The sequence below is a fragment of the Myotis brandtii genome, unplaced genomic scaffold, assembly GCF_000412655.1.
Source record: "Myotis brandtii unplaced genomic scaffold, ASM41265v1 scaffold596, whole genome shotgun sequence".
Classification (NCBI taxonomy): Eukaryota; Metazoa; Chordata; class Mammalia; order Chiroptera; family Vespertilionidae; genus Myotis; species Myotis brandtii.
This window is the reverse complement of record NW_005370250.1, coordinates 380,752-391,578: the sequence shown is the minus strand read 5'-3', so window position 1 is coordinate 391,578 and position 10,827 is coordinate 380,752. Positions and strand designations below refer to the sequence as shown.

The window sequence follows — 10,827 nt, the reverse complement described above, 5'->3', positions numbered from 1 at the left end:
TGGCCAGCCTGAAAACAGCCATCAGCCCCTCACCCAGGCTGGCCAAACCTCCATGGGGTGAGGGTCCCCACTGGGGTGGACATCCTCCGAGGGGTCCCACATTGCAAGAGGGCATAGGCCGGGCTGAGGGACCTCCTGAGTGCATAAATTTTTGTGAACCGGGCCTCTAGTTTAATCATGAAATTCTTTGAAACTAAGCTACTAAGCAGATTATTAGATCTTGCTTTAGTGATAGTCTTTGAGTGATAGTGGTAGATTCAGAAATATGTGTTGATCATTTACTATTGTACCAGAAACTACTCTAGGCATTAGGGGTATATCAATTTAAAAAAAATTGCACCCTTGGACCACAAGAGTTCTAGTGAGTGTGCCCTGTTTTTCATTCTTTAAAATTTGTATTTATTGATTTAGAGAAAGAATAAGAGGGAGAGGGGAGAGAGAGAGAGACAGAGAGAGAGAGACATCGATTTGTTGTTCTACTTATTTACACATTCTTTGGTTAATTCTTGTATGTGCCTTGACTGGGGATTGAACCCACAGCCTTGGAATATCAGCACGATGCTCTAATCCAGTGGTTCTCAACCTGTGGGTCGCGACCCCTTTGGCAGTCGAACGACCCTTTCACAGGGGTCGCCTAAGACCATCCTGCATATCAGATATTTACATTACGATTCATAACAGTAGCAACATTATAATTTTGAAGTAGCAACGAAAATAATTTTATGGTTGGGTCACAACATGAGGAACTGTATTTAAAGGGCCAGAAGTTTGAGAACCACTGCTAATCAATTGAGCTTCCTGGCCTGGGCATGTGTGGCCTGTTTTCATCAGGGGTTAATTTGGAGTAAAATTATCCTATATCCAAACAACTACCATTAATAAAAATCCATTTATTTGCACTGGGTCCCTTCAAAACTTTTTTAAATTTTATGCTCTTTTGAAAGTTCTGCAAACAATGACCATTTGAAAGAATTTTTCTAACATCTGTTATTGAAGATTTCTATTGTTTTAGGTTGTACCATTTATAAAAAGATCCATGTGATGATATATTCCTTGTAGGCTCCAGTGTTAGTAATGTTTGTTGCACTAGAGCAGGAATTGTGTGTGTTTAACTAGTGATGCTAGAAGTGTTGACATTTGAATTACCTTGTGTGTTGGGTGGAATAAATATTATGTCTTCCCCCTCATTTCTTATACTGTTTTCCTATCTTCCTTCCATTCAGTGTGAGTCACTGACTTAATGTACTATTGTTATTAATGGGGGGTCATAGTATCCCTTAGGTATATTGGAATAGAAAGGAAGCTAAGAAGCATGGCCTAGAGCAGTGGTCGGCAAACTCATTAGTCAACAGAGCCAAATATCAGTAGTACAACGATTGAAATTTCTTTTGAGAGCCAAATTTTTTAAACTTAAACTATATAGTTAGGTACATTGTTGTTAACTTAATTAGGGTACTCCTGAGCTGGCCTTTGCTAAAAACGTCCTCAATCAGATTGAGGTACGTTCGCTGAGGTCAACCCCTTCCAACTCTCCCATCCACACTCGTCTTATAGCCATTCTCACTCAACTCGTGCATGAATCGCAGGCGCGCCTCCCCTGCGCTGCGTATCCCGCGGCCCCCCTAACGGACACCCCCCACTTCTTCTAACGCCCCTTCTTCAAAATAGACTCGCCCAGGCCAAAAACCGACTTCTACGCATGGGCCACGAAGTTTCAATCGCACTGTACGTGCGCGCACGCACGTGGTATTTTGTGGAAGAGCCACACTCAAGGGGCCAAAGAGCCGCATGTGGCTCGCGAGCCGCGGTTTGCCGACCAGTGGCCTAGAGGAACTTGCATGTTCTTTATGCCAGTCAGTGAGAACTGTTTCCCTTTTTGCCTTAACTGTGAAGAAGCTCAGCAATAGGCTTCTTCAATAGGTAAGATAGGCTTCTGGTGCAAGTAAAAGTAAAGAGGAGATAGAGGAGAAGTTGGTATAGCTTTTCTGATTATGAAAATACATGCTTGGGGTTGGGGTAAGTTGGAGAGTTAGTGTTAAAGGGGTACAGAGTTTTAGCTGGGGAAGATGAAAAAGTTCTGGAGATGGATGTGGTGATGGTTGCACAACAGTGTGAATGTACTTAATGCCATTGTACACTTAAAAATAGAATGGTAAATTTTATGTTATGATGTTATATATTAAGAAATTGCATGCTTATCATAGAAATCTTACAGAGTAGATAAACTTGTAAAGAACAAAATCATTTATAATCTTACTTCTCAGAGAGAATTGTGAATTACCTTTTGGCATATTTTCTTTTCCTTCTCTCTTTCCTTTGTCCACCACATTTAAATAAGATTGAGATCTTGTTACAGATATAGTTCCTTCTCCTCTTCCTCTCCAATTAATATATTGTGAGCATTTCCCCATCACTTAATATTTAAAAAATATTTAAATTGGCTACATAACATTCTATGCTATGGACATAACATTTATTTAATAGGTTTCAAATTTGGGTGTTTTATTTTTTTCTATTTTACATTAATTTATTTATAATTTTGGATTACTTCTACTTAGATTATGAACTTTTTTTTGTTAATCCTCCCCTGAGGATATTTTTCCACTGATTTTCAGAGAGAGTGGAAGGAAGGGGGAGAGACAGACAATGAGAAAGAATTATTGATGTAAGAGAGACACATTGATTGGTTGCCTCCCACACATGCCCCCACCCAGGCTGGGAATCGAGCCTGCAATCATTGTACGTTCCCTTGACTTAAATCGAACCATCAACCCTTCAGTCTGAGGGCTGACGCTCTATCCACTGAACCAAACGGGCTAGGGCTAGATTATGAACATTTAAAAAAAAGATCTCTGGTCTAGGTATATATTGCCGTATTTTACTCCAGAAAGGTTATACCAATTTTACCAGCATCTATTCCATTTTTATCTTTGGTTTGACTGTGTTGAAACATATATAAGAACCTTCTTCATTTTCTTGGAAGTGTGTGCAACATGTATTAAATAAAAAGGGCCGAATTCCTTACTATGTGGAGAACTTTTGTAAATCAAGAAGAAAAAAATCTGGAAAAATATATAATGCACATAAGACAAAAAGCATTCTACAGAAAAATTTTTTTTAAATCACTTTTAAACATGAAAAGATGCACAATATCCCTCAAAGTTAAAGTTTTATAAAAAAACAAAATGATAGGATATCATTTTTTTTTCCACTTATTGAGTTAGCGAATACCTCCCCCCCCAAAAATGTTTTTAAGTCATAATAAAGTTTGGGGGACTAAGCATTCTCATATACTGTAGGCATTAGAGTGTGGTGGGAGAATAACTGGTACTACCTCTGGAAGGGTTTATTAATACCATTGAAATTCACCTGCCGTTTGGCTTGGCAATTTTATGATTACGCATACATATTTATTTCCCCAAGTGTACAAAGATATATGAAAAGGATGTTCACTATGGCATTGTTTGTAGTGGTTAAGTATCAATGGTACATCTTTGCAGTGATACACATCTTTGCAATGATACCGTTTTATAGCCGTAAGAATGAGAACAGATCAAATGTGCTGATGTGGAATGGTCTCTAAGTTATATTGGTAAATAAAAATGGAATATACAGAACATTTGTAGTATGTCTTGTAGAAAAAAAGAAAAGTGCATTGGTAGTAGATACATATATTAAATATACATACACATATATGCCTAAAAAGATAGCCAAGAAACTAATGATGATTTCCTCAGGGAAAGGGGAATCTGAGGATCTGTGGTAGGAAGAAGACTTTTACTGTATTGTTTACTATCTGCGTGGATTAGCATTTTAAATACTAGACTGAACTCTTGTTTGTACTGTTATATAGAGCATGCTTACATAGAACAAGGTGGACTTCAGCCAAGGTTCTATACAGAATATAAATTTTTGAAGAACTGGTGATTTGTTTTATGAAATTTTGAAATCAGAGAGACCTTGGCATATCCTCATAAGCAAAGTTTGATACTTATTGGTCTTAACTTTTTGTGGGCTCTTTAGACTGTCTGATGTGTAGATTGCATGGAGAAGTCTTTAAATCAGTGTCTCTCAATTTTGTCTGCCCATGAAAATCACCTTAGGTGTAAAACAAACCACACAGATGTCCTACTCCTACTTCAGATCTGGTTCAGAATCTCTGAGGATGGGATCCTGGCACTTACTAGTATACTTTTAAAGTTTCTCAGATACTTCTTCTGCTTAGCTGAAGTTAAAATTACTGTACGTATTAAATTATGGTGTGTGTGTGTATATGTAACTTTAAACAAATAAAAACAAGCAGAACCCTAATATTTTAACAACTGTGGTGAAAGTTAATTTAAAATAAGACTATAACCATCTAAGATTTTGAGTAATTTTCTTAAATATGTCTGTTGAAAGACTTAAATGAAATGGTGACAGTAAAGGGGTGGTCTATCCTGAAGGCAAATAATCAAGATTACTCTATACCAGGGGTGGGCAAACTTTTTGACTCGAGGGCCACAATGGGTTCTTAAACTGGACCGGAGGGCTGGAACAAAAGCATGGATGGAGTGTTTGTGTGAACTAATATAAATTCAAAGTAAACATCATTACATAAAAGGGTACGGTCTTTTTTTTTTTTTAGTTTTATTCATTTCAAACGGGCCGGATCCGGCCCGCGGGCCGTAGTTTGCCCACGGCTGCTCTATACTCTATCTGCTTGTAGATTAGCTAGAGCTATACGTTCTCCCCTGGCTTGAGCAGTCTTTGTATATGAAAGAGAGAATATATTATCAGAATATTACACATTTTTATACATTCTTAAATTATTGATTTACTGGTGTGTCTCTCCTACTGCACTTTCAACTATGGGTAGGCACAGTCTTTTTGTTTGTTTGTTTCCTTCCACTTTATTATTATTTTGTGTGATAAGAATATAGCATAAGATCTATCCTCTTAGCAAATTTTTAAGTATTTAAAAATTACAGTACAGTGCTGTTAACTATAGCCACAATGCGATGAAGTAGTGGATCTCTAGGACTTATGTTATATAATCTGATCACTGTGTATCCAACTTGGCTTATGGGGACTTATGCCAACGTCCCTCTTGATTTTAAAAGTTCATTAAAACAGATCACTAGTTCTTAAAAAATTTATATTTCACTAATAACTCTCTGTTTCACCGTCCCCCTGGCAACCATCATTCTACTTTCTGTATTATGAGTTTGACTGTTTTAGGTTTCTCATCACAGTGATATGTAGTATTTGTGCTCCTGTGTCTGGCTTTTTTCACTTTGCACAATGGCCTCCAGGTTCATCTATGTTGTTACAAATGGCTGGATTTCCTTTTTTTAATGGCCGAATAATATTCCTTTGTATGTATATACCACATTTTCTTTATCCATTCATCTGTCAAAGAACACAGGTTGTTTATATCTATATCTTGGTTATTGTGAACAATATGGCAGTGAACATGGTAATGCATATCTCTTTTAGATCCTGACTTCAGTTCCTTTGGATATATGCCCAGAAATGGGATTTTTAAGGAGTTTGTGTACATTTTAACATTATTTGTTTTTCCTTTTTCTTATAGTATTTTTAAGTACAGAGCTTCAAGCTTTACAGATATTACAGAACAAGAAACGTAAAAATTCTCAATTAGATAAAAACAGTGAAATTTATCAGGAAGTTCAAGCTATCTGTGATACCCTTGGTGTTCCCAACTCAGCAACTTCTGACATTCCACTTATGTTAAACCAAGTGGAGTCAAAGGTATTGTATTTGTTTTATTTTTCTTCCCCCAAAATTCAACTAAATGCTAACATGTAAATGTTGTATTAAAAATGAAAATATTTCCTTTTAAGTATAAGATATACATTCCATTTCACGAGAGTTTATCTTCATGAAAACTAAACTTTGGATTTGGAGTTGATATGTTTGTGACCTAATCTGCCTCAGGCTTTTGAGAGTTGCATGATAGAAATCACTTTGCAAATTTAAGGATCCCTTTCCTAAACAAGGTTGAAATACACCATAGTGAAACAAGTAGAGTTATCCTATAAGGTCAAAGGCAAATTAAATTTTTTTAGTGGATATTGTTAATAGAATTGCAATGTAGTTCTCGTTGGCAGCACAATTTTTGGTGGATAAGTATTTAGTGTTTGTTGTAGAGTGAATGAATGAGTATTCTAATGGAATGAAAACAGCCACAAACTACCTACTTCAAGCTTTTTGAATTATTTTCAATTATTAAACTACCCTTTTTCTTAGTCGAGCCATATGTTAGCGAGAATTCTACTCTCACATACCAAATTCTGACCTAATTTCTAGGTTTTATAGGAGCCTCGTAAGGGAATGACATAGGGTTCATTTTAAAGGATAAGAAAATTCTCACCTTAAGAATAGGTATTAACACTCCATGTTTAGACATACTGCTTTAAACTAAAACCTTGAGTAAAGTATTTTTTTTGCATTGATTTTTTTATGAACTGAAAAATAAAAAATATTTGCCTTAATGAATGTGAGAAAATTTTAGTATTAAGATGAAAGCAGTATTAGAAACTCTTTTGGGGGGCAGAGGTAGAACTTGAAAACCATGTGCTCCTACCGGGAATCTAACTAGTGACCTCTTGGTTCCTGGGTCAACGCTCAACCACTGAGCCACACCAGCTGGGCACAGCTAAAAGAATTAGTAAGTAAATCCCAGCTCAAAAACACTGTTCTAGAGTTAACAAGTTACTCTTCAGAGTTTCTTTTCCCCTCATTTCCTCTGGATTAGGAATGATCTGGTATTGGCTAAAATGTTTGGGGACTGTTTCACAATGAAACAGATTTCTGGGCTCTTTCTAAAGGCTTTTTCCTTTCCTTTTATGGGTTCCAGTTGGTATTAATAATTTCCCCAAACCTCTTTTTCCCTACTTAAGGCAGGCTATAATGCCTGTGTTCAAATGCTGACAGGTTAATTATAAGGTAGTTGTTACTGGAGTCATTGTGGCTAAATATTTACTTAAAAGGACTTCCTTTTCCATTCAGTACCTATCAAAAGGAAATATTTTCATATTTTTTTCTTTTATGTGTTTGCAAAAATAATGAAGTTTGTATGTGGTGACTATAAGTGAGTGGGCTTGGTCTCCTATGATGTCCTGCTGAACAATGAAACCAGAATACTTACAATTGGAATGTGTACATAGTACTTAACTGAGAAAAACCAATGTGCTCATCAATGGTATTCTTTTAGAGCATTTACCAGGATGTAAGAGAGTACCATCTTAAGAAGAAACTCCAAAATTGTTTTACATAAAATATACAATTCTTTTTATAAAACCTGTAACTACTGTAGTTGTCTATGTACATAATTTCTTATTCTGAAAAAGCTGTGTTATAGCTTGAATTAATATAGCTAATGCTCTTTGAAAAAGATATTCTGGCTTTAGCTGGTTTGGCTCAGTGGATAGAACATTGGCCTGCCGACTGAAGGGGCCCAGGTTCGATTCTGGTCAAGGGCACATGCCCAGGTTGGCTCAATCCCCAGTAGGGGGCATGCAGGAGGCAGCCAATCAATGATTCTCTCTCATCATTGATGTTTCTATCTCTCTCTCCTCCTTTCCTCTCTGAAATCAATAAAAATATGTTAAGAAAGAGAAAAAGATATTCTGCTTTGTAGTAATATTCTTTCCTAGTATGTAAAGGTATATTTTATTTTGTTTATTTGTTTTTGTTTTTGTTAATTCTCACCCGAGGATATTTTCCTTGATTTTTAGGGAGAGTTGACAAGAGAGGGAAAGTCAGAGAGAAATATTGATGTGAGAGAAACACATCGATTGGTTGCCTCCTGCAAGAGCCTCCACCAGGGCCCAGGCTGGGGAGGAGCCTGCAACCAAGGTATATGCCCTTAACTGAAATCGAACCCAGGACCCTTGGTCTGTAGGCTGACACTCTATCCACTGAGCCAAACTGGCTAGGGCTAAAGGTATATTTTAGTTATTTCACTTTAACATTTTATTTATTCTATAGCATTAAAGAATAAGATTGTTTTAAATTAAAGAATATACATTTTGACAATCTATTATATTTATTTACTTTTAGGTGAAAGATATTCTCGCAAAAGTCCAGAAAAATCATGTGGGAAAACCACTGTTGAAAATGGACTTAAATCTGGAACAGACAGTAAGTCCCCATCACCTACCTTTTATTAGTTGTATGTAATTCACCTAGTGAATATGACTTAATTTTATAAATAAGCATTTAGATTTTACAGTGTGTAGTGTGCATCTATTATTTTGGAGAATTAAAATGAATTGATATCTAGAATAACTAGGGGCCCAGTGCATGAATTCGTGCACCTCAAAAGGAACTGTGGGCCATGAGGCTGCGGTGGGCACAGGGGTGGGTCTCAGCCCATCCTCTGCGCCCCTTCCCGGCCCCTCCCACCACAGCCCCCGGTCCCGTCTGCCGACAGCCCCGCTCCCTCGGCCCTGCTCGCACCCGCTGATGGCATGGAGTGATTGGGGCCAGCGCCAGTAGTGGGTGCAAGCAGGGCCAGTGCTGTCAGCAGGTGTGAGTGACGGCTGCTGCCCTGATTGCCCCTCAGGAACAGGGGGAGGTGGAGAAGCCCTGAGGGCTCTGAGCAATCGGGGCTGGTGCGGGGCGCCAGCAGTAGGTGTAAGAGGTGGCTCTGGCGCCGGCAGTGGATGCAAGCAGGGCTGGTGCTGGCAGCAGGTGCGAGTGCCCGGCGGCATCATGGCACGCAGGAGCAAAGAATTTTCAGTAACCATCAGAGGCTCGCTCTAATGACAGTGACCAGTGCCCCACCTTGGTTTGGCGCCCCCACTCACCTGCTCCACTATCCCGTCGCAGCAGTTGCCCGCCATGTTCTGTGCTCTTCCACTTGCTGCCGATGCCCGCCATGTTCCGTGCGCCCCCCTTGGTGGTCAGCGCATGTCATAGCGACCGGTATTTCGGTTGTTCCGCCATTCGCATATCCTAATATTTGCATATTAGGGTTTTATATGTATAGATAAGTCCAAATACTTCTTCAATCAGATTATTACTTTTAAAAATATCTGGCCAAGAGTTTTTATAGTGCCCAGGATGTTAGTATAATTGTGATATGAAAAGGATAATAGTTCAAAACCAGCAAGATGGGACGTTATTGGTATTTTCTTTCCTTGTTGGTCCCCACTACTTAACAAGATGTTTTACTTAAATTAACACATTTGATCGAAGATGAGGTAAATTCGCCAATTGTAAAATTTAATTTATATGTTTACTATCTTCTGAATATTACAAATGTTCTATCAAATACTCTTTATTATTTGTATAATTTAATGAAAAGTCTCATGGGATCAGAAAATGGCCCTCAAGTACAGTATCTTTTGAATCAGTAGGAAGTATTGACCACAATTTTAAAACTTCTTTTCTTTGCAAAATGAAAGAGTCTAAAATTTATGATATTTGTTTCCAAATTCTTTAGAAACAACTGGAAAGAATCAATGATGCTCTTTCCTGTGAATATGAGTGCCGTCGGCGGATGTTGATGAAGCGATTGGATGTAACAGTGCAGTCCTTTGGATGGTCTGATAGAGCAAAGGTAAGGCTGTTTTCCCTTTTGTGTCCTGTAGGTGGTACTCTGTGACAGCTCTTCAGACTCCCTTGTCTGTTAATATGTAACTGCGCCACATTTGCACTTTTTCACTGTGTCTGAAACACATACCCAAGCCAACTACTGGTCTTATGTAATGATCCTGGCCTTGTGTAAATCCGTTTGCAGTTATGTAAATTTCTATCCAAATGTTTCATATTTATTTTAAACTCACAGCTGTTTTGATTTATGCAAGGATTGAATTAAGGAAGGCATCAGATGAAACAGTGAGATAGGTATAGTTAGCTACTGATCAAGAAAGCAGGATATAAGAATAGATACAGGTAGTATGGATGCCTGAACAAGTCTTCTTAAAAGTATCTTAAGGCTGTGGAGTACCGTCCAGTTAAAGAGAGGGTTGGAGAATGGAGGCATCCACAAGTAGAATCTGCAGGTAGATTTCTAGAGAGCTGTTTCTCATCACTGCCATTTTATGCCTTCAACCTGTACCCAGGCTTTATTTAGGATTCCCTGCTCTACTTTGCAACATACTCTGGAAACTCTCCAAACAGTAAGCTGGGAATCATTTGCTTCCCTTGTTTCAGGATTCAGGGTCTTGTGCTCCTTGATGATGCCCAGTGTCTGAAAAATCACTGATTCACGTGGGTTGTCAGTTTTTAAGTTGCTTCAGGTTGCAAGGTTAATCTGTGCATGTTACTCTTCATATTAACTGGACATTTCTTCTGCCTATGTTGTATTAGCTGGGGTCATTTATGCAGCTTCAGCTGATGCCTGGACTGAGCTGGAACATCCAAGATGCTTGTCTCACATGTCTAGGTTCTGCTCTCTGCTGGAGTGCTTGGGTTGTCTTCTTGGCTTTGATGTGGTCTCTCCATGTGGTGTCTTGTATCAGTTTCCTTTGGCTGTAGAAACATATTACCACAAACTTAGTTGCTTATATAATACTAGAGGCCCGGTGCACAAAAATTTGTGCACTCGGGGGGCGGGGGAGGGGGGGGGGCCCCCAGCCCGGCCTGTGCCCTCTCACAGTCTGGGACCCCTCGGGAGATAACGACCTGCTGGCTTAGGCCTGCTCCCGGGTGGCAGAGGGCAGGCCCAATCCCTAAGTGCAGCCCCTGGTCAGGCTCAGAGCAGGGCCGATTGGGGAGTTGGGGCGCCGCCCCGTCATGCACAGAGCAGGGCGGATCGGGAGGTTGCAATGCCGCCCTCAGTCACGCTCAGGGTAGGGCCGATTGGGGGATTGG

General features: G+C 39.1%; 1 protein-coding gene across 2 annotated transcripts in view; it reads left to right on the top strand.

The window, feature by feature from the left end:
- FAM98B (family with sequence similarity 98, member B) overlaps positions 1–10,827 on the top strand; it is a 57,965-nt gene that overhangs the window by 16,421 nt on the left and 30,717 nt on the right. For both annotated transcript variants that reach the window (XM_014550309.1, XM_005879348.2), the window contains exons 4-6: positions 5,576–5,754; positions 8,068–8,148; positions 9,455–9,571. In XM_014550309.1, coding sequence (XP_014405795.1) covers positions 5,576–5,754; positions 8,068–8,148; positions 9,455–9,571 — 377 coding nt within the window. The remainder of the gene's footprint in view (positions 1–5,575; positions 5,755–8,067; positions 8,149–9,454; positions 9,572–10,827) is intronic.